We start from the raw sequence: 24780 nt of genomic DNA, 5'->3' as shown, positions 1-24780 counted from the left end.
ATAATCATTAAGTATTTAATTTATGATTTATTTAATTAAACATTTATTGTGCCTTCCAAATACTGGGGGGATGAGAGAAGAATCAGGTGCACCTCCTATTCACAAAGGGCTCACAATGTAGTGGGAGTGGGGTAAGGAAAACAAAATTACAGTATAACATGATCATTATCTTTGATAATAATTAAAGAACCAGTATATAATTAGACTCTTCACACATTACACAATTAAAAGGACAAACTAAGCATTAGAAATACACTCCTTACCCCTGCACTTAATAGCAGTAGAATGAAGATAATAAAAGCTAGCATTTATTGACTGCTTACTTTGTGAGAGATGTTATTCTAAGCACCCATTTAAGCCTCACAAAAACCCTATGAGCTAGGAGCCATCATAGAAAAGTTTATTTACCCATGGTCACTCAACTGTAAAGGATCACAAAGAGATTTAAACCCTGTTATGATGGTCACCTACTAACCATGACAGTATACTGTAGCTAGAGAGGAACACTGACCTGGGTTACCTAAACTCCCAAAATTTGGAACTGGTTGTTCTAACTCTACCTCAGTTTCCTTAATAGCAGAGGAGAGACTCAAGCATGCAAAACTCTCTGTGTAAGACACCAGGGCAAACCATTATTCCTCTTGTGATCCTTTCCTGTGCTTGCTATTTACCCACCCACCCCTATTACAAAAGTAATAGGTAATTATTATAAAATATGGAAGAAGCAAAACAAACAAACAAACAAAACCCAAGAAACCAAATTAAACAAAAAAATCTTCATCCATCCATAGTCTCACAACCCAGAGGTAAATATTGCTAGCATTTTGGCACATTTCCTTCTAGTATTTTAAAAAAATATCTTTTATTTATATAGCTGAGATCATACTTAAATGTAATTTTGGACCCTGCTTTTTTTCACTTAACATCAGAGCATGAACTCTTCATAAACATTATTTTAAATGGATATATAATAATCCATCATATAGATATTCTACAATTTATTAACTGTTCCTTCACAGTTGGATATTTAGGTTGTTTCCAATATTATAAATAACACCACTATTAACATTCTGGTCCATAAATCTTGTAGGTTATTTTTTTAGGATAGTTTCCCAGAAATGTAATTACTAGGTTAAATGTCAAGAATATTTTAAAGATTACAGTGAGATGTAGTATTCTTTAAAAACAACAAACACATTCTTTACAAACAAATGGAAAGGCTTCTATGGGGTCAAAAGTTGTTTGTATGTTTGTTTCTGTGTATAAGTATGGAGGGGGGTGGATGAGAGACAGATCTGGAAACTTTCTCAGTACTTGGTCAGTGCAGTAACCACGTGACTTTTTCTCTTGTGAGCTACTTCTCAATTTTTAGGAGCACATGCTGATTAAATATTGATCACTGAGTGCCACCAAATGGAAGCAAATTTCATGTATGGAGTTTGTATGCCTTTTGCATACAATCAGTGAGACTTGGCACCTGTGTTTTTCACTAGGCAGAGCATTTTCACTGCCATTATCTCAACAGCTTCTCATAGCTCCTGGGTGAAATGGGTCGGGATAGCCATTACCATTGGTAGGTCATTGGTTAGAAACTCAGGCCCAGAAAGAAGTGAATTACCCAAAGTCACAGAGCTAGTTGGAGAGAGCTGGGACTAGAATTCTAGTCTCGTGGTTCTAAGGCAAAAGCCCCTGTTATGGAGTGAATTATGTCTTCCCCCAACCTGCACCCCCCATCCATATGTTGAAGCCCTAACCTGCAATGTGACCATATTGAGAGACAGGGCCTATAAGGAGGTAAAAAAGATTAAATGAAGTCATAGGATGGGGCCCTGATCTGGCAGGATTAGTGTCCTTATAAGAAGAGGAAGACCGGAGCTCTTTCTCTCTCTCTGCACACACACAGAGAAAAGGCCACAGGAGGACACAGCAGAAGGTGGCTGTCTACAAGCCAGGGAGAGAGGTCTCACCAGAAATCAACCCTGCCAACACCTTGATCTTGGACTTCCAGCCTCCAGAACTGTGAGAAAATAAATTTCTGTTGTTTAAGCACCCAGTCTGTGGTATTCCGTTAATGGCAGCCCTAGAAGACTAATACAGATTTTGGTACCAAGAAGTTGGTGGGGTGGTTGTGGGGCGGGGGGTGTTGTTGCTGTAACAAATGCCTAAAAATGTGGAGGTGTCTTTGGAACTGGGTAATAGGCAGAGGCTGGATAAGCTTTGGGGTGCATGCTAGAAAAAACACCTAGGTTGCCTTAAAGGGACTGTTGGTAGAAATTGAATGTTAAAGATAGTTCTAGTGAGGGCTGAGGAAGAAAAGAGAAGAACTGTTAAAGAAAGCACCTATTATTTTAGAGAAGACTCACATCATCATGGACAGAATGTTGGTAGAACTGTGAATGTTAAAGGTGATTCTGGTGAGGCCTCAGAACATGGAAATGCAGAAGATGGAAATGGAAATTGGCAGAAAGGTGATCCTAATCGTGAAGTGGCAAAGAACTTGGCTGAATCGTGTTGTAGTGTTTTGTGGTAAGTGGAAATTGCAAGTGATGAACTTTGATATTTAGCTAAAGAGATTTCTAAGCAAAGTTTTGAAGGTGTGGCCTGGTTTTTCCTTGTGGTTTATAATAAAACATGAGAGGAGAGAGATAAATGGAAGGGACTGCTAAGCAAAAAGGAACCAGAGTTTGAAGATTTGGAAAATTCTCAGCCCACCCATGTGGCAAAAAAACCAAGAATGCATGTTTTAGGGAGAACACCAAGGGTGTGCCTGGCCAAGCACTCTATAAGGAGGTCACCCATGCAGTTCATCAGACATCTCAGCAGAAACCAGGAATAGAGATGGGATTTATACCAGCAAGAGACACAACCAGTTTGGACCAAAGGGAACAGAGAAGGGACAAAATAAGGAAGGCTATTGGAGTTCTGGGATTCTACAGGACAGGACAGCTGAGCTATTTGGCTGTGAATATGCTTTATCTTTCAAGAGAAGGGAAGAATGACCCTGAAGGTGATTTAGAGATCATCAGGGCTGCCATTCCCACTATATGCCTAGGGCACTCAGCCCAGAGGGCAAGGCTATTTCCTTCTCAGGTTCAGAGGGTAGGGAGTTGGGCCATCCCTGCCTTGTGCTTCAGATGCAGGGCTGCAGCAAAAAGCCACAGGTGTGGGACTGCTGCCCAGAGTCCAGGAGGTAGGGCCACTTGCCTAAGACAGTGGGGATAACACCACTGCACAAGTGGGCCCAGACAGCATAACATTCAGCTACAGGATTATTCTAGAGCTTTAAGATTTGGTGGAGTTTGCCTTGCTAGGTTTTGGATTTGTCTGGGACCTGTCACCCCTTTCCTCTTTCTGATTTCTCCCTCTTGGAATGGGAATGTCTATCCTATACGGTATTTTGAAAGCACATAAGTTGTCGGGTGTCCAGGTGGAGAGGAATTCTGTCTCAGGATAAATCATACTTGGAGTTTCATCCATATCTGATTTAGGTGATATTTAGATGAGACTTTGGACTTGGAATTGATGCTAAAATGGGTTAAGACCTTTGGGGGTGTTGGGATAGTGTGAATGTATTTTCTGTACAATGAGCACATGAATTTTGGGGGGGTGGGGGTCAAAGGAAAATGTTATGAACTGTGTCTCCCTCAAATTCACATGTTGGAGCCCTAACCCCCAGGGTGGCTGTTTTTGGAGATGGGGCCTATACAGAGGTAATAAAGATTAAATGAGATCATAAGGGTGGGGCTCTGACCTGATGGAATTAGTGTCCTTATAAGAGGGGGAAGAGAGAAGAGCTTGCTATCTTCATACAAGCACAGAAGATGCCACGTGAGGACTCAGTGGGAAGGTGGACGACTACCTGCCAGGAAGAAAGGGCTTACCAGAAAACCACCAGGCTAACACCTTGATCTTGCATTTCTGGCCTCCAGAGCTGTGAAAAAACAAGTTTCATTGTTTAAGCCACCCAGTCTGCAGTATTTTGTTATGGCAGCTCAAGCAGACTAATACAGCCTCTAAATACACCAATGGCAAGACCATATCTTTTATTTATCCCATGGGTGCCCAATGGTTTTGACAGACCCACCTACCTACTCATCATTTTCAGGAGTGTCTTGTCCTTCCCAATACATAGTATTTTGTTGAGTTGTGCAAACCTGGGTTTGAAGAAAGAGGCTCAGCGAAAGGAACAGATAACAAAAGGTCTGAGGCTTGGTTTCTAGAACAAGGCTTTGCCAAAACTTGCTAAGGGATCTTAGGCAAGCCACTTCTCTCTGATGATTATCATTATCCATCTGTAAAATAAAGTGTGCTGCATCAGACTCTGGAGTTAGACAGATGTGGGCTTGAGTCCAGACTCTGACATTAGTTGCGTGGCCTTGCACAAATTACTTAGCCCCTCAGGTTTGGTTTTCTCATCTCTAGAACAGGATAACCCCAGGGATTACTGGGCTAATAGATGTATCCAGAGTCCCCAGCACATTTTAAAGGACAATAAAGGTGGTTCTTTTCCTAGATTAATTAATTAATTAATTAGCTTAATTTATGCAAAGCGCCGAGGACAGTTTCTGGCACTTAGAAAGGGCTGTATCTGTCTTAGTTACCTTTTTTTTTTTTTTAATTCTAGCAGATAGTAAGTCCTCAGTAAGTAAGGTCCTTATGATTATTTTCAGGCCTCATATCCCTTCATTTCCCTCCAAAGCCCTAAATCCTAACTATATCTAATTCTGTTTCTCCCCCAATACAGCCCGTGGGCTTTCCTGCCCTAGTGTATTTGTCTACTCCGTTTTCTGTCTGGTGCTCCATTTCTCTTCCTCTCTCAGAGCTCAGATGTCTTCTCCCCTGGGAACCCTCTCTCCACTACCCTCCTCCTCCCAGTCAGAGGAATGGCTCCTTGATTTGTGTCCTGCTAAGAAAACAACTCCATATAGCACTTAGTTTTTTGTGCCTGGTGGTTCGGTTAACTCTTTCAGAGCCTGCTTCCACGCGTAGCGGCCTCGGGGGCACGGTGCTGGGTGAGTAGCCTCTGGGTGTCACCCAAGACGTCTAGCATAGCGCGGGACAGAGGAAACGGGCCCCTGTGCAGAGAGGGGTCCAGTTTAACTCCTAGAAGCCCGAGCCCCCGACCCTCCCCAGGCCGCGCCCACCGTGAAGCCGGCCCCTCCGTGGGCTCGGACTCTCCCTCCGCTTCTCCCCATCACCTGAGCCGACCCGGCTCCCAGGGGTGCCCCCGGGCTCCTTCCCGGCGGTCCCTCCCGCCCCGCCTCCCCTCCGGGCGGGAGCGTCCCCTCCTCCACCCCGCAGCGGAGCCCTGCGGAGCTGAGGGCGGAGCGTCGCTGCCGATGGCTGGGAGCGGGGTTGGGAGGCGCTGGGCTCGCAGTGGGCTCCAGACGCGCCGCCGCCTGGCCGGGGGGCTGGCATGGCCGCGTGCTTGTGAACGCGGAGCGCGCGAGGGGCGGCTGCCACCATGCCCGGGGGCGTGGGCGCCGTCCGGCTCTGCCTGCTGGCGCTCGCCCTGCCGGGGTGGACCAGAAGTAAGTGGCTGGGCGCGTGGGGGGGGGGTGGGGGGAGGCTGGGGGAGGATGGAGGCGGGTGCGCTGGGTGGCCCGAGGACCTGGGAGTCGCCCCCTGCAACTCCGCGGGGCTGCTTCCCCGAGGTCCCCCAGCCTGGGAACCCGGGCTTTGTTCCCACGTTGTGCGCCCGGGGAGGTGGTGGGGGTCCGGGAGACCCAGAGCAGGCGGAAAACAGCCGGTCCCCTCCCTGGCTTGCCTCCCTCGCCCTCGTTCTCTTTTTCCACTGTTTTTCTGCTTTTGGCTTCTCTTCCCGCTGCTTTCCTAGTCTCTCCTCTTCTCTCCAGTCTTTGTGTGTGTGTTCCTATAAATATATATTGATAAAATTGGAACCATACCATATGTACAGTTTTGTGCCTTGCATTCTCCACTTCACATTATGAGCCCACATCGTTACATTCTCCAAAAACATGCTTTTAATGGCTGTAGATTACATCAAGAAATCGCAGAAGTGTAATTTTCAAAAAGTTAAAAACATGACTCATACAAATATAGGATGAATGGGTAGCAGAGATTCCTTCAATTCATTAATGAGGCGGTGAGTAGAATGGTAAAGCTGGTTCAAAGCATGAGAGGAACGGATGGTACAAGCATCAGAGAAAATGTTGAAGTCGTGCACTGGGACAGATACAAAAGTGGTCAATGCCCCCATAGGGTCAACCAACCTTAATTCTTAGTTCTCTCTCTACCATACCGAAGTCATTTGCATCTCTACCAGACAAAAATCTACAGCTAACATGTAACTTCACACAGTATGTTTTTTTTTAATTTGTTGTAAATTTAAAAAGTCAAACTAAGGTGCATTCCCCTAGAAAAATGTGGTGATCTATGGGAGGGCCTGTTAAACAACTCTCCAGTGTGACATTGAAAGGGCATCCTGCTTGCTTTTTGCCTCATTTGCAAGTTTTGAACTATTTTTCTTAAGATGTACTCTGTTCCTCTCTTATTTAGCCTTGCTTTCAGTATTTTTTTTTTTGCAATCATAAAGATAATTTCATTCCTTTAAACATTCCATTAAATATCATATAATTCCTTTTTGTTGCAAAGAATCTAGACTTATCAGAGCCACCAGAGCAGGGATATGCCTCTCTGGTCCCCCCAGGAATATCAAGTACCTAGCATAGTACTTGGTAGATAGTTAAGCATTCAGAAAACACATTATGAATAAATGAATGCATTGCTTCTGATTTTTACCAGTACTATGAAACTAATGCTTGTCTAGTGAGATTATTTTTCAGATATATTTTGATTGAGAATACATTATATCAGTAATCTGAAAGGAACATCAATCACTCATAATCCTGCCACTCTAGCAGCACAACTGTAGCCAGCTTTCATACCACTCATTGTATTCTGTGTGATCGATGTGGTTGGTTTAGAAAGAATAGATTTTGGAGTCCTCACCCCCACCCCAGGAGTCCTGTGGATTTGGCCCCTTCCTGTGGAGACTAATTTATCTAGGTCTTGGGGAAATACCGCTTTATTAAGGTTATCTGCAAAAAGTGTTTGAGGTCGGTGGTACCTAGAACAAGGAAAGACTTGTTGCAGCTCACCTTTCTTGGAAAATAGAAATCCTGCTGCGTATCTTGTCTTGAGGATGAAGGGGAACCGAGGGGTGGTAGTGATTTGGAAAGTAGGAAGTGATCTACAAACGTAAACTTGCCATTAGGAAGCTCAGGGTAATGTGATGATGCTTTGTGGATGTAGGAGCAGTTTCATGGTGACTCTCCCCAGCACTGCTGTGAGATAGGCAGGCCGGTATCATTGTCTTCATATTACAGATGAGCAAACTGAAGCTCAGGGGGAAAAACCCATGGGCCTGACTTCCAGGACATACCCAGAATCCGACCACTTCATTCCTCTCTACTGAGCTCATTTTAGTCTGAGCCACCATCATCTCTCACCAGGTCTCCAGCCTCGCCTTCTTGCTTCTATTCTTATGCCCACCCCCTCCCCCATTTTACCCCTCATCTCCACCCAGCAGGCAGAATAATCTTTTAAAAACCAACTACAGACCATATTGCTCTGTGTCTAAACCCTCCAGTGCCTTCCAAGTCTATTTATAATAAAATCCAGACACTTGCCATGGCCTCTGTGATCTCAGACCCATGTCTCCTACCACCTTCCCTGCTCATTTACTAGATTCTAGCTACCTCTACCTTCTGCTTGTTCCTTAAATGGGCCAAGTCACCTTCTGCTCAGGCAGGATCACTGCACTTGCTGGTCTTTCTCCCTGGGGCACTCTTCCCCCAAATCTTTTAATGGCTGCCTTCTTCTGGTCTCTCAGGTCTCAAATGCCATCTTTGCTAAACATCCTATCTAAAATAGACACCTCCTCTTCAGTGTCTCTTTATTCTATGACCCTATTAGACCATTTGAGAATATTTGTGTATTGTGCATCTCCCACCTCTAGAAGGTAAACTGTGAGGACTACAGAGACCTTGTTATCCCTGTTTACCACTATATGGCCAAAAACTAGCAGAGTGCCTGACCTATAGTAAGTGCCAAGAGCCTGGCCTCCAGCAGGTGTTCTTCTAATGACCCAATAAGGGGCTTTTTCCCGTTGGCGGTGCATGCCTAGCTTAGCTAGGGTGCAGAGTTCTGGAATTCCAATGGTTGTGCATCCTGTATTGGCAGGAGGAAATGGGGAAGGCAGCGCCCAGCTACAGCATGAACGAATAATACCTCAGTGGAAGACTGCAGAAAGCCCCACGAAAGAAAAGGTAAGACACAAAATATTTCATTTACAGAGCCAGGAGCTGACAAGTCCATTCTGTGAGATGTGGGGCCACCTTCCCAACTTTCCTGGAAGCGTCATTGCTATTAGTTCTGTTTCTGGCCTGCTCTATCCTCTCTGTGCATTGGTTTTGAAAATCCCAGACGGGACTTTCCTTCATTGTGTGACAAACTTCTAGAACACTTCCAAATGCTATTAGTTGAGGAAATGAAAATTATTAATGCTGACACAAGCTAAGTGCAAATATGTGTCACAAAAATCACCAGCTCTCAAATGGAATTGATTAAATATTGTCACTGTTATTTTTGCTCTATATAATACATGCTTTACTTTATTGACAAGATAATGTACTTGGAGAGAAAAATAATAATTCAAGCTATTTTTAAGAGACAAGGGAGGAATCTACTACTTGGGGATATATCTTAAAATGCAATAGGCTCCTTGGGCCATGACACCAGCAAAATGCACAGGCTTTATCAAGGGGATTGGGAACAAGACAGAAAACATTATCCTGTTCTGCAAAGAGGACCTGGACATCCAGGGTATTCTTTGTGGTTCTGGTCTTTACAGTTCAAGTGAGACATGAAAGAGCTAGAAAGGAAGACAGTTGCTGTGTGCCAGTAACCAGCTATGGGACCTTCTACTTTCTGAACTTCAGATTCCTCATTTATAAAATAGGGCTTCGAGGGGATAGGAATAGAGAGGGCTGGGGAGAAGCGATAGTTAATAAGGTCCTTTGGGGCTCAAAGGATCTATGATTTATTGGGCAGCATATAAAAAAGCAAGATTATAGTAGAAGAGAATGGAGAGAGAGCTTTGTCAGGGAAGATTTCAGACTTTGTGGAAAGGTAAATGGAGAGGAGAAATGCCTGGAATCCTTGAAGTTATGGCTAGGGTAATACACACATGTCCAAAATGCTTCAATTTGAATTTATTAAGGGAACTTCCAGTAACAAATTTGGGAGAAATGAAAGTAAGTAACATTTTATCCTAAAGACAATAAAGGCATGAACCTCATTTCATCAAAAAGTAGGAAAGGCTGAAAATAGCTTCAGGAAAAATCTAGACAGATTGATGGATGCCTTCCTAGAGAAGGTTATTTTTAAAAATTAGGATCTTGGATAGTCCAACATATCTATTATTGCTCGAGGAATGGCTCTGATACTTTCTGTAGAGGTTCTTTGTTTCTTACAGATGTGGGATGCCCGGCATCCTCAGGAAGGGCCTGAGAAGCAAAGTGGAGCTCCAGATCCTGTCTTTATTCCTAGCCATTGTCTGCCCAGAATCTGGGTCATTGTATTTTGTAGGAAGAGTCAGCACAGTGCCTGGTGCCATAAGTATTTGTTGAATGAACGAATGAATGAATGTCAGAGAGAGAGTAGAAGGTAGGTTTCAGTCAGGCCTCTTATTCTCATTTATGTAATTAATTCATTCATCAAAGATTAATTGAACAGTCACTGAATAATAAGTATTGTACTAGATCTTAAGGGGGACGGTGCACATATATAGGACAGATTTCTGATACCCTGTGAAGCTGAAGATTTATTTAATCTACCCTTAAAGGGAAAGGAATTTTAACCTTTCCCTGTGGGAAGGATAACCAGTGGGTCGACTCCCTCCACCTCCTAGGAGAGGTGATGTTGCCCCTTCCTAGCACAGAGTGGGGTTGCAAGGGAAAAGTCAACAGGGAAGATGCATAGATCCTGATAGAGCCGTTTCATTGTTTTGCTTGAAGTGTCCCTTGGAAACAAGTGACAACATATTTTAAATATCAGTGTCTCAGCGTCTTCCACACCAGAAAGAAATATTTTTGGATTACCCACTTGTAAATATTTGTACTCAGGTTGCAGCTTGTGTCTCTTTGGAGGAGAGGTGACAGTGCTTTGATTTGTGTCAACTTTCCCTTTTTGTGTGGACTGTCACGTGGACATCTACTCCTTGAATAAGGGAATTGCTACAGCTCTGTTGCTGTGTACTTTTCCTCAGATGCCCACTTGGGACTATGTCCCTGATGCTTAATGTCACTGGACAGGGTCCTTGTTCTGGAATATCCCAGGGTAAAGTGGCAAAGGATCAGCAACCAGAATAGGTGTTACCAGAGCTGAATCAGGGCATCAGAAACAGAGATGTGGATCCCTTAGTGAAAGTTATTGGGCAAACAACCACCTTCCTCTCCCCATGGTTTTGAAATGTCCCTTTTTAAGAGAAGTCAATAGGATGAATTAGTACAAAAATAGCAAAGGACAGGGTTGCCCAAGCTTCCTGGATCAGAATGCAATGCTGATCTCATCGGAGCCCTTGGTGGCCTGAATAGCTCAGGGATGCCCAGTGCCTAGGACCCTAAAGGGAAGTGCAGTTTGGGGCAGATAAAAAGCGGAGTGTGCTTGGAAGAGGAAGGCCCCTACAACCAGACGTGGCAAAGCAGTGGGCCCACTTTCTCTGATGCTGAAACTAAGCTTTGGGGTCAACTTCAGGAGTTTATCAGTTCCTTGGTCCCAAGTTAGAGAACATGTATTTAGAGATCCTGTTTTTAATATGCTTAAATATGTAAATATCTCATTTCAAATAAATAACTTTTCCCTTCGAAATAAGTTCAACCACCTTAAGTTGAATTGTTGAAGCATGGAAGTTTATTATGACTTGAATTTTTTTTCCTTCTTTTTTTAAAATTAAAAAATTTTTTTTAAATTTTTATTTTTTTTTATTATGTTCAGTTAGCCAGCATATAGTACATCATAGGTTTTTGTTGTAGTGTTCAACGATTCATTAGTTGCATAATTTTCCACAATAATAAGGTAAAAAGAGATGGAAATCCCTTTCTATTTTAAAATATAAAAGCAATTCTAAAAACATGGAAAGATGCACAAAGAAAATAAAATCAACCATGGTCCTACTGCTGAGAGGTCACTATGGTAACTTTTTGATTTCTTTCTTTCTACAAAAGTATATTTAAATAAAATACACAGTGTTGTTTTGAGCCTTCGTGTGCTTAATAATTATTATGTATACTTTCTTGATAGTTTAAAAATTATTTAAAGTCATCTAGGGGCACCTGGGTGGCTCAGTCGTTAAGCGTCTGCCTTCGGCTCAGGTCATGATCTCAGGGTCCTGGGATCGAGCCCCGCATCGGGCTCCCTGCTCCGTGGGAAGCCTGCTTCTCCCTCTCCCCCTCCCCCTGCTTGTGTTCCCTCTCTCGCTGTGTCTCTCTCTGTCAAGTGGATGGATAAAATCTTTAAAAAAAAAATTATTTAAAGTCATCATTTTTAATGACTATTGAGTGTTTTGTCATATGATTGATCATCATTTATTTAACTATTCTCCTATTTTTAGACATTCAAGTTATATTTCATTAGTCATTATTATAAGTAATGAGCATCCCTGTGTATAAACCTTTGCCTGTGTTTCTATTTGTTCTCTTCAGATAGAGTTTTGTGTTAGAGTCAGACGGTCTAAACATTTAAAAACTCTTGGTCCATCTGTCAAATTATTTTCCACTGAGTTGGTATCTATTTAAATTCTTACTGGTAGGGTCTGAGAGTGCCTATTTTTCAGTATGCTCATTGTGATTTATGGGTTTTAAAAAATCTCTGTCACTGTGATTTTTTTTTAAAGGTATCTAAAAAATTTTGCTTTTTGGTGGAGAGCAGTTACCAGTGATGCTGAACATGTTTTTCATGCTTATTGGCCATTCGTATGATAACTTAAATGATCTCTTCTGGCTATGCTGCTCATTTGGCCATCTGTAAGTTTTTCTCATGTGTTTTTAAAATGTACCTTCTTTTGGACCTACAAAACTTCAGTTGGAGTTTCTCCTAGTTGTCTCCTCTGAAATGGTTGGGGGGGTATCCAAACTGAGAGACAAAATGAAATAAAATACGAACTCACTCGGAAGAGGGTTCTCCTGGTATTTTCGATAATAGACAGCAAGTATCAGCGGTTTTCTCTGTGCCAGGCTCTGTGACATTATTTACATATACTGTGTCGCTTAATTGCTACAAGATTCCCATAAGGCTGACTGTTACTATCTGTTTTACAAATAAGGAAACTGAGTTGTAGGGAGCTTCAGTAACGTGCCCAGGTTCACACAACTGCAGTGTGAGAGCTAGCCCTTGAATCCAGATCTGACAGCACAGAAAATTTACTGTCGAAGATCGTGTTGTCGAGTGTTTGCCTTGACCAGACCTGCATGGAAGCACTTACATCACATTTCAGCTTGGAGTTTCTTTCCTTTGTGTGTGAGGAGGAGGCAGGTGGGGGAGGGGAACAGGGTCCTTTGGGGGCTGAAGTCATTTCATGTTTGGGCTGGAAATGCAATTGACCCTTTCTCGTTCACTTCCTGTGGATCAGTGTCAGAGCACTGTGCTAGATCCTGTGCCTGTTCCTGGGAGCCTTGTCCCCTGCTTTTAGGAACTGACATTCTTTTGTTGTTGCTTCTAGCATCCACTCAAAGCTGAGCTCAGGGTAACGGCCGAGGGGCGAGAATTCATCTTGGACCTGGAGAAGAATGAGTAAGTGGACTCCTCATTTATCCATAATGAAACAGTTCACTTCCATGTCAACGCCGGATGTAGGTGCCACTGTTTTGGAAGGAAGCAGTTTGTGAAATCACCAAGCGCTCATTCTGGTTCCTTTGCGGGGAGTGTCTTGCAAAGACAGCATATCCCCAATCTCTTGACTTGCTGTGAAATTACTGGACCGTTTAATGTCTTCCTTGAATTTCCTCTGGCTGTATTTCCGGGGCTTCCTAGAGTTCACTGCAGGCACACAGGGGTGTGTGTGTGTGTGTGACGAAGGGAGGGATGGAATGGAGGACTCTGGCAGCTGACATACCAGCTCCAGCACAGCGCATGGCAGGAAGTGAAGGAGATTAGAGGAAAACAGCAGAAAGCAGAGAGAGAGGCAGGGCGGAGTGTTGTGGGATTTGGTGCCTCAAACGCAGGCTGCTCCATGTGTTCTGGGTCAGCTAAGTCTGAGATTCTGCCAGTAAGGGCATGGTCAGCAGTCTCCTGGCTTCATCAGGCTGATTCTTCCATCTTCCTAATCTCATTCATCTCGGGTGGCTGCCTGGCTCAGAAATATTTCCACATTGATTTGCCATTAAGAGCATTTGTATCTTGATTCATTTTATTGAGCAGGTGAATAGACATAAGCATGGCTGCTCGTCGGCCATTCCCAATCTGCTTGGCCACCCGAGCGCTCTCCTTACTTGGATGGGGGATGCTGAGGCCTCTGGTATTTTCCCACTAACTAGTTCGGCCTCACAGACCTCGCAGATAAGGCTGCATGGCTCAGAGAACTGCCTGCCTCCTCTTGGCAGCCTCTGGAGTCCCCTGGAAGCAGATGAGTAATCAGATGCATCACTGCCAAGAAAGGGATGGATAGAGACCTTCCCATATCCAGAAGGATGGGAATGGCTGCTAAGCTCGGGTAGAAAGCAAGAACATAAATTATTCCAAATTTGGGCTTTTGGATACTTGCAAAGGAGGGTGAGTAGTGTTGGAAGTGTGGTAAAAGCATGCCTTAAGCAGCGTGTACAGCAATGGGCTTCATCCACATCTTTCCTCCGCCTCCAGTCTATGGTGGCCTCCAGGAAGCTGGGAAGTTGGGCATCTCAATCATTTTTGCTACTTTCCTCCTAACAGTGAAACCACCCCAAGAATGGCTTCCTTTTGTCCCATTTGCCTGGAACAGAATTGGCTGGCTATGGCCCCAGAAGGTGTCGACTCTGCCTGTTTGGGATTTCTCCTTGTGTTGTCTTCCTCTGGTCCTGTAGGAAATGCCTTCGGAGGGTCTCTTCTTGTCGGTCTCTCAGGAACCTGCTTCCATTTCTCGTGGCTCCAGCCCTCCAGCTCCAGGCTGAATGTCTCCTCTTGCCACCTGAGCCTAATCAGTCCTATTCGGCCTCAAGTGGACCATTTGACCCTTCAGCTTCCTCTGGGCAGTCCAAGTGATGGGGGGGGATGTCATGGGTAATGGGATCCCGGGACTCATCCTTCCCTTGTGTTTTGGAACCTGTGCAAGAGGCCATAGGAAGTTCGAGGAGGAAGATGTCTTAGAAAACCCTGGGCATGATGGTCTTATGCATGGTTGTAGAAACTTTGAATCAGAGAGCGATAGGCAGGCACTTGCTGAAGGTTGCCCAACAAGTAATTGAGAGAGGTGAGACTAAGATCATTTGCGTTCTTGGCTTGGGTCTGGAGAAACCGAGGTTTAGTTCCTAGCTGTGTAATCTGGGGCAAATTGCTGCAACTTGTGTAAGTTCAACGTCCTCATCTATAAAATGAGGATAGTAATGCTAACTCCATAGGGTGGTTGTGAATAGGCAGTGTGCACAAGGTGCTTATAGAGCTCACAGTGAGTGATCAGGCACGGTGGTGAGTTTTATGGTCCCACATGAGAGCTTCAGAGCAGGGCCCTGTAGTTCTATTGTAGTTCTATTGTCGGCTTCTCCAGGCAGCCCTTTGGTTTCCCAGTGAGCAGCGGGGGGCTGGATGTGCTTCCTGGCCTCCTTGAGCTGGCAGAAGGCAGGAGACTTGACAAAAATGGAAGCAGCAGAGCCAAGCTGTATGACCTCACCAGGTATCCCTAGGGGACGGCTTCCTGCTATTTTCGTCTAAACTGGGCTTTTTGTTTTTGAACATGTGTTAGCAAGCGGAACTCTAACTGCACACGACTTCCTAGTGTGTTTATTTCCCCAAGCCTTCTCATTCATGGTGCTTGTGAGTCCGGATTCAGAACAGCTCGGGGGTGGGGGAGTGAGGCTTTTCTGATTTTTTCAAATTGCTGCATTAAAGTTTTTGTAATCCCATGATACTTGAGGGGAAGCTAGGCTCTGTGCCAGGTGACTTCTCAGGCTCTGGTTCTTAATTTCCTCAATGGATTTATTCATTGTTATTCATCTGTTATGCATCCGTAGCATTGCTGGCCCCAGTGTCAGTACTGGGAACCTGGCTGTGAGTAGAACAGTTCTGCCCTTATGGAGCTTATATTCCAGTGGCAGGAACAGTAAACAAATGAACAAGTGAACTGTGGTATACCCAAAGATGCGCGCTATGGCGGAACCAAAGTGGGGGTCGGGGGAGGGGTTGGGAGCGGGGGGCTTTCCAGAACGGTGGCCAGGAAAGGCCTTGGTGGTGAATTGATATTGGAGTCAAGACCTGAAGGAGGTGAGGAAGTGAGCCTTGTGGACAGCTAAGAGATGACAATTCCAAGGAGAAGCAACAGCCAAGTTCAAAGCCCCTGATAGGTTATGAAGTTTCCCTTTCTCCGTAGCTCCCCACCCCCCATACATTTCCCCATATATTGGATTCTCAGGCCTCTCAGGGCAAGGGCTGTGGGCAAGGGCTTCTGGGATTTGTGAGGGAAGGGAGAGGACATTTCTAATTTATTTTTCATCATCCTGAGGTGTCTGGCCTTCTCCCATCAAGTCAAAGCCCAAGTGCTAATGCATGGCCCAAAATAGCAGTGAGCAGACCTTTAATGGAATTCACACATGGAGAGATTGCCAAGAATGGTGAGGATGGAGGAGCAGGGGGATGGGCCGGGAGAGCGGGCACGTAGCAAACGGGCCTTCAGCTCAGGAAGCAGACACCCCAAGTTATCTTAATTCAATAACATGACAAGCAGCAGCCTTTTCCTGTTGTGAAGCAACTCAGGATAAATGGTTGGCATTCCCATGGGAGACGCACACCCTTTATTGAGTGCAGGCGAAAAGGACTGGCCTTGTAGGGCTAATCTCAATATGGCTTTCATGTCGGACAGTCCTAGGTTCAGATCCTGACTGCCCCTTACGGAGCTGTATGTTCTCTTCAAGTCTCAGTTTCCCTATCTGGGATATAAAGATAGCCCATGCCATGAGCCATGGGGAGGATGAAATGAGATGGTGTGGGGAAAGCCAGCATGCTGCCTGGCTTCTAGTCCATACTCTGTAAATGGCAGCTACTATTATTTCTTTTTTTTTTTTTAAAGATTTTATTTATTTATTTGAGAGAGAGAATGAGATAGAGAGAGAGCATGAGAGGGGGAAGGGTCAGAGGGAGAAGCAGACTCCCCGCCGAGCGGGGAGCCCGACGCGGGACCCGATCCCGGGACTCCAGGATCATGACCTGAGCCGAAGGCAGTCGCTTAACCAACTGAGCCACCCAGGCGCCCAGCTACTATTATTTCTTGCTCACGATTTTTTAACTGCAAAAGTAATACACGCTCATTGTAAAACATGTAGCAATACCAAAATATGTAAGTAAAAGAGTGAAAGTCTCCCACCCTCAAGGAGAATCCATTGTTAGCAGTTTGGTGGGCATACCCTGGACCTTTTCCATGTGTGTGAGAACACGCGCACAGATACTCATAAACACAGTTGCACAGAAACTCACATACCAGCTGCTATTTTTGTTGGAGAGGGAGGCACAAGAATGAGATTATACTATGTATCTCATTCCATACTTGTTTTTTTAGACTCAACTGTATATCTGAAGGTAATATTCTACTCTAATAAAAGTATGTATAATGTTGCTTTACATTTACTCACATGCATACACATAAGCTGCCAAGGTTGGTGCACAGCTGTTCTTAGGAGAGCCTTACTTGTGATTGAGGCAGTGTGGTACGTGAGAGAGTACTGAGCTCAGAGACAGATGATGTAGAAGTGATTGACAAGCCAGCTGTCTCTCCTGGGTCTTAACGTTCTCATCTGTAAAATGGGGATTTAGTCCCCGTTGGACTCTAAGAGCTTTTTCTTGCACTACCTATTTAAAGGACATGGTGTAAGTAGAAAAATGGAAAAGGACTTCCGACCTTAGGGAGTTTGCTCTCCAGTTATAGAGACATCCTTGAAAATAGGGCACTGGGATAAAGGCAAATGCCCCAAAACCACGGACCTTGAAGTTGAGGACAAACTGCTAGCTCAGGACTCACCACTTAGGCAACACAAACACGAGAAGGGAAATGACAGGGAAGAAATTATAGGCTGCTATTTCCACAAGCCACAGATTTGAGGCATAAATCCATAATATTTTTTCTGCATATAATTTCCCCCATGCCCTGAGGACTGCCTCATCAACCCAGAAGCTCTACTAGACAAAAATTTGTTTGCTGAAATCAAATGGAATCTTCCTTAGCTGTAAGCATCTAGGGAGATGAACACCTCCAGGAAATGTAGGCTCTGGCTCACTCCCTTCTCCCTTCTGTACTTTTTCCCAGGGAGGGCCCAATGAACTGTTGAATCAGCTTGCAGGATGCTCATTGGGCTGCATTACTCGAGGGCAGGATCACTAGGTTACAAGGTCACCTTCAAAAGCACACGAGCAGCTCAACTAGTGGGCACTCTGCCCAGAGGACCTTTGGCCATGCACTTCTCTCTGCTGGTCTCTTGAGCACATTCTGGAACTCTTAATTTCCTTGGTATACTATCCTTCCCTAGAGTACAAAGGATGATTAAGATTCAGATTTTGGCTTGGGAAAGAGAGAAATATCTTTTGGTCTCACTCCATTCGTTGTGCTCCAGCCAGCTAGCTAAAGGGAGATCCTGTCTGCACGAGTCTAGCTAATAAGAGTGGACATTTGTTTTCTTTTGTGTGTATGTCTACCTCCAGACTTCATGGAGAACAGTAACTGTCAAGGCAGAATTTGGACTTTTAGAGGCTCAGTGTTTGTAGCGTCCACCATTACTTCTGACGTTAATCTCTCCTCATCTCTCTAATTTCTTATTAGTCCTTCAGAGATGCCACTGGGAAGTAGACTGCTTTTGTTGTCCTGGAAATCAAGAGAAAACCTGGAAAATCAACAGTCATTCACTGCTAATGGAGTGATCTAGTACCCTAATTTTCTCCTTTTTCCCTCAACTCTATTTGAATTGTATAATACAGGAGGACTGGAGAAGGGGAGAGTGAGCAGGCAGTAAAGGAGTTTTTTAGCAAGAGACAAGCTGGATTAGTTACCACCTCCTAGTGCTCCACTTCTCTTCCAAGAAAGCCTGGTAGAAATGTTTAACTGATCCAGAGCAAAATCCTGAATACACCCAGGCCATGGCACTCTCTGCTGCCTCCACCTTCCTAGTTTCCTCTTGAGTTGGGAGTAGACTTTAACATCTTATCTAGGATAAAGGACAGCTCTGTTTGACCCTCTTTTGTCAGGAGCTTCATTTGTTGTTGGCAAAATTCAATTTCCTGGAACAAAGAGAAGCTTAAGGAAGGCTTAGACGCTATCCCAATGCTCTTGGTAAACCATGCTTCACTGAGTCGCATTGAAATGAATCAACAGACATATGGATTACATTTCACTTAAAATACACATGGCTTAAGAAATTAGAGGATATCATTCCTTAACCAAGTATTTGGCAGATCTAAAGCGTTCAAAATGTTTTTCCAAACTCAGCACGCAGCTGGGCTCCCCATTCCGTGCAGTGGAGATCGTGTATCCCAGGGAACCCAGTGCCGAGGAAATGGTTGAGTGGATGGGTGGGGACACCAGAATTTGACGAGAGCTGCCTGTGAGTGTCTGAAATGTACTTCAAATGTTTTCTCAAGCATCAGGAACTGAAGTTAACCCTGCCATGTTGACTCTGAGGCAGTGAATGCATAAGCGGATACAAATTCCAGGCACTGTACTAGGCACCTTGCCCCAAAGACACTTCGTGGTCCTGTAGTTTCCAATTGTAGCTTTGCAGACTGAGATTGATTTCATCTACACTTCCCATGTTGTCCAGAACCCCTGGAGTTGCAGACCAAATGGACTGCCAGCCTATCTAATGTGATCTTTTTGCAAGCCAAATTATCACATAAGCAGGGTCTTTATTTATTTCCAAATCACTGGAGGAGACATGATATTGCTATCTTAGGGTCCATTGCATAAATTCAGTTTCAGTAATTAAGAGTGCTGATCTGAAGGAAGGGATGCAGCTGTACATTTGCCAGAAGAGAGTATCAGGGAGTGTCTGGAATTGAAATAACCTAGATGTGTTGATTCTGAAAGCCATGAGCACCTAAACCTGAAACACTATAACCCATAGAGTAGAACAGGCTCAGGCTTTGGTGCCAGAGAGACCCAGATTTAGTTCTAGGCACTGACACTTCCTGGTTAGGTGGCCTTTGGCAAGTCACCTACCTGCCTTCTGAATATTTCTTCATCTATATTCATAAAAATATTCACTCCTTAGTGAGCATGTACTGAGCGCCCATCACTGTGCAGAGGCACTTCAATACTGCTCTATATAATCCTCATGGCAACCCTTCCAGGGAGGTATTACTGTTATTCACATTTTATAAATGAGGAAACTCAAGTGTAAGGAGTTTAATAATTTACCCAATGTCAGCCAGAGCCAGGACTCAAACTCAGATCTACCTGTCTCTTACTATCTTCTACCACATGCATAGAGAGTAGATATTAATACCTTCATTTCAGGGTGGGCTAGGTTGAAAAAGGGGCCCCTCTCCAAGATATTCACGTTCTAATGACTGGGACAGGAGAATATGTTACTTTATATGGCAAAAAAGAGTCTTTGTAAGTGTGATTAAGTTAAGGATCTTGAGAAGGGGAGATTATCCTGAATTATCTAGGTGGGTCTTCAGTGAAATCACAATTATATTTATAAAAGGGAGGCAGGGGGAGACTTGATCATAGACAGGAGGAGGCAGTGTGACCAGAGAGGCAGAGACTGGAATGATGTGGCCACAAGCCACAGAATTCAGGTAGCCACTGGGAGCCCGACGAGGCAAGGGATGGCATCTCCCAAAGGGAGTGCAGTCCTGCTGACACAGTGATTTTGGCTTAGTAGGACTGTTGTCATTCTTCTGGCCTCCAGAACCAGGAGGGACTAATTTCCTGTTGTTTAAAGCCACTAAGCTTATGTTAATAGACAGCAACCACAGGAAACAAATACATCTGAGGTTTAGCGGTAATGTATTAGGATGTGCTCAGTACAATGCCCAACACATAACAAGCAGGTTTCAATACACACTAACTTCTACTAATGCAAAAGCAAGAACAAATGTTTTCTGAAATGTTTTGGTAATGCATAGCATTGCATGTGGCCCCTGTGACTGTCTTCAAGTATGAAGTGACAGAGAAAAACATATTGAGAAATAGTGTGTGTGTGGTTATCACTTATCAGCATTTCCTAAGTTCCGGTCATATTCTCAGATGCTCAGTCTGCCTTCAGGTAACTTCTGGCTGAGGAATGATGGTCACATATTAATAATGATGTCAATAATCATGGTAATTGTAGCTGTTACCATGTAGAAGATGCCTACAGAGCAGGCACTGTTCTGAGGTCTCTAGGTGGTTCATATAAGTGAATTCTCACAACAGCTCTGAGGTGGAGGGACTTGTATTGGCCTTATTTGGCAGATGGGGACCCTGAGGAATGGAGCGGGGTGACTTGCTCCAGGGCCCCTGGGAGGCAAGGGCAGAGCCAGGATGTGAAGCTAGATCTGTTTGACTCCGAAGCCCAGGCTCTTAGCTGTGGCTAGATGTTGCTTCTCAGAGCCTTGTCCTTGCTTAGTATGCTCTGTCTTGTTAGAACTGGTATTACTTCCCCGTCCTACCCTCCCTCGTCCCTTTCCTTCTAACTGTCCTAGGCCCTGATTAGGATCTGGACTAAAGTGTATGGTAGTAGTGTTGTCCAGGTGCGTATGGCTTCAGAGCCTGGCTCCTTGCCCCCACTGGCGATGTAAGCTTTGGCAAGTCACTTCATCTTTGTGAATCTGTTTCCTCATCCACTCGGTGGGGCTAATAATAGTGGCCACCTCGCTGGATGTTGTGTGGATTCAATAACGTCATGCTCCCAAAGGACGTACACAGTGCCTGGTGCACTACGAAATTGCAATAAAGAGTCGCTATTATTTGTATTTTGCAGGGTCGGAAAAACAGTTAAGAATGAAGTAAGAGAGGGACACCTGGGGGGCTCAGTCATTAAGCATCTGCCTTCGGCTCAGGTCATGATCCTGGGGCGAGCCCCGCATCGGGCTCCCTGCTTGGCGGGAAGCCTGCTTCTCCCTTTCTGGTTCCCCCTGCTTGTGTTCCCTCTCTTGCTGTGTCTCTATCTGTCAAATAAATAAATTAAAAAAAAAAAATCTTAAAAAAAAAAAAAGGAATGAAGTAATAGAGAATTTCCCTGAGTTGGTTTCCAAATATAATTTGGGAGGGTTGACCTTAAAGCCCACGGCCCGTGAGAGGAAAGTCACTCCTGCTCTCCAGCTATGGCCAGTTTGACCTCACTGTATCTCATGAATACAGCTTCGCAGGGCTCTCCAGCCAAACTGTATGTCTTCTCTGTGCCTGGGAGTCAGTGCCCAACCGCTCCCTTGGCAAAGCCCTGAACTGTCCGATAAGGAGGTCAGGATGTGTTTGCCGGTTCCGGCTCTCTCTCCTTCCAGGGACCTGCAGCCAGGGCTGCCTGTGTAGCCAGGAAGGATGTCCCTGGTTTTCTTTTGTCTCAAGCTTATTTCTCCTGGCGGCCCTTCAGCGGGAGCATGGGATAAAATGAATGGGAGGAAGCTGTCAGCTGGCCTTAGATGGACCCTTGTCCGAGCAAAGGGAAGCCGTGCCCTTGGAGGAAGTCAGGAAGTCAGGAGTTGATTTCTTGAGTTTGAGGATCCCTTTGCCATCAGGTTGTTTACCTTAAGATAACAACGATCGCCGATCGATCGCCGGCATCCAGTGTGGGAGCATTTACCCTGAACTTACTATTTGATGTAAGTTTTTTTTTTAACCCTTTGTAAATTTCCGTGTAAGCTTACTCAAAGGGGGTTATACTATATCCTCAGTTTTATGTGCATTTTTTTCACTTGGAAATAGAGCACGGACAATCATCAAATCATTTAAAAAATTTTACACAAGAAATTCTTGGAGTGTGTGAAAAGTTTGATAATAAAATTCTAGAAAAAAAATTACACAAGTAATAGAGTTTCAAAATAAACAAGATTATGCTTTATATGCTATTCTGTAATTGGCTTTTTTATTATTTATCTTCACTATCTTTCCATATTAGCATATCTATAGGTCTGTCTCATTCTTTTTAATGGTGCCATAGGATTCCACTAAATGGATGGATCAGAATTTATTAATTTCCCTATTAATGGACAGTTAGGTTTCCAATTTCTTGCTATGACAAATAATGCTGCAGTAATCAGCTGACGCATTGTCTTTAAGAACATTTGCAAACATCTCTGTAGGATTGATACCTACAGATTGAGTTGCAAGGTCATTTAGCATATATGTTTAAAATGGTTTAAATTTTCATCAGTTGTACCTCTCACTCCACAGCTTCTACCCCCGAAGGCTGTACCATTTTGTAGTTAGACAGCAGAGTGTGAGAGCATATACAGACACATTTCCATGTAAATTTATCAGATGATTTTTTATGTGACAATTTTTAATGGCTGTATGATATTACCTTGTATGTGTATGCCGTAATTAACTTTGAAAATTTCTTATAATGAAAAATCATCAAATGCACACAGAGTAGAATAAAATAATGAATCCCCATATACCCATCATCCAGATTCAGTAATGATAAAGATGTCACGATTAATGTAATTACCCCATATTGATGGGCATTCAAAGCTGCTTCTTTTCTTCTTCTTCTTTTTTTTTTTTTTTTCATTTTTAACAAACAGTGTTGAAGTGAACACCCTTGTATTCTTTGGAAGGTTCTTCTAGAGGATCACCTTCTAGGTTTCAATCACTGGATCAGGGGACTTTACATGGAACACATGGATAAAGCACATTTACTTTGGCTTCTCTCTAAGTTACATCCTATAGTCCTTGTGGAGAGAACTTGTTTTCACACACTCTCACCAATGGGTTGATTTTTGAGCTTGGGCACACTCTTTAAGCACAACTCTCCTGCCATTTTTAAAAACAGCTTTATTGATCTATAACGCATATACCATATAGATTATCCACTTAAAGTATACAATTGAATGTTTTGTAGAGTTGTGTAACCCCACATGTTCTAGTTTTTGAACATTTCATGACTCTAAAAAAGAAGCATTAACAGTTTTATGGGTTGAATGTGTCCCCCAAACTCATATGTTGAAGCCCTAACCCTGAGGACCTCAGAATGACCTTATTTGAAAATAGAATCCTTGTAGATTTAATCAGTTAAGAGAAATCATAATGGAGTAAGGTGGGCACCTAATCCAGCATGACTGGTGTCCTTATAAAAAGGGGAAATTTGGCCACAGATGTGCACAGGGAGAATGCTGCGTGAAGACTGAGGTCATGCTGCCACAAGCCAAGGACTCTCAGAAGCTGGGAGAGAGGCCTGGAGTAGATCCTTCCCTGGTGCTTTCATAGGAAGCATGGCTCGCCAACCCCTTGATCTTAGACTTCTAGCCTCCAGAACTGTGAGAAAATAAATCTGTTTTTTAAACCATTCAGTTTGTGGTACTTTGTGAAGGCCGTCCTTACAAACTAATATGAGCAGGCACTCCTCATTCTCCCGCACCCCCATCAGCAATAGGCAACCACTAATCTACTTTCTGTCTCGATTTGGGAATTTTGGATATTTCATATAAAAGAGATTATGCAGTACGTTTGTGTGTGTGTGTGGGTGTGTGTGTCTGGTCTTTTTCACTTAAGGTAATGTTTGTGAGTTGTATCCATGTTGAATAGCATTTATAAGTACTTCATTCCTTGTTGTTATATATCATTCCATTGTATAGATATACCACATTTTGTTTATTCATTCATTAGTTGATGGATCTCCTGCCTTCTAAGCCAGCTAACTTGGCTCCATTCCACAAGGTTGATTTCAGCAAATGTTGCTTGAGCACATACGTGTAAACTCCTACACTATGTGCTGTAGGGAGTAGATAGATGGAAACACACCATCCTTGCCCTCTGGCAGTTTGCTCTCTGCGGGAGAGAAAACATACAAGCAGCATAATTCAAGCAGATTACAAATTTAATAATAGAGTTGAAAGTACAAGGCTGAGGAGGCAGGTGGGAAATAAAAATAAGTTTCTGACTGGGGATAGAGAAAGCTTCCCTAAGGACAGTTACTTGGAGCTCTGTCTTGCAGGAGCAAGGAGGGGAGGCTGTTTTTTGTCTTTTTTATTGAAGTATAATTGACTACAGTATCCTATTAGTTTCAGGGGCATATGATTTGATATTTTTATACATTATGAAATGATCCCCATGATAAGTTTAGTTACCATCTGTCACCATGCAAAGTTATTACAGTATCGTTGACTATATTCCCAATGCTGTGCATGACATCCCCATGACTTGTTTATTTTATAACTGGAAGTTTGTACCTCTTAATCCTCTTCACCTATTTCAAGCCCGCCCGCCCGCCCCCCCCAATAACCAACAGTTTGTTTCCTGTATCTACGAGTCTGTTTCTGTTTTTCATTTGTTTTGGCTTTTACATTCCACATTAAATGAAGTCACATGATATTTGTCTTTCTCTGTTTGACTTATTTCACTTAGCATTTTACCTTCTAGGTTCATCCAAAGAAGGAGAAGCTTTGGAT

General features: G+C 43.7%; 1 protein-coding gene across 2 annotated transcripts in view; it reads left to right on the top strand.

Annotated features, from left to right (window-relative positions):
- The first annotated feature begins 5343 nt into the window (after positions 1 to 5343).
- The window catches only part of ADAM19 (ADAM metallopeptidase domain 19), a 78904-nt gene continuing 59467 nt past the window's right edge, over positions 5344 to 24780 (top strand). For both annotated transcript variants that reach the window (XM_081826251.1, XM_081826250.1), the window contains exons 1-3: positions 5344 to 5531; positions 8206 to 8291; positions 12743 to 12813. In XM_081826251.1, coding sequence (XP_081682377.1) covers positions 5465 to 5531; positions 8206 to 8291; positions 12743 to 12813 — 224 coding nt within the window. In that variant the 5' untranslated portion in view covers positions 5344 to 5464. The remainder of the gene's footprint in view (positions 5532 to 8205; positions 8292 to 12742; positions 12814 to 24780) is intronic.

Source organism: Leptonychotes weddellii, chromosome 7 (assembly GCF_054177405.1).
Source record: "Leptonychotes weddellii isolate Sample4059 chromosome 7, ASM5417740v2, whole genome shotgun sequence".
NCBI classification, from domain to species: domain Eukaryota; kingdom Metazoa; phylum Chordata; class Mammalia; order Carnivora; family Phocidae; genus Leptonychotes; species Leptonychotes weddellii.
Note: the sequence above shows the minus strand (reverse complement) of the source record. Positions and strands in the feature narration are given on the sequence as shown.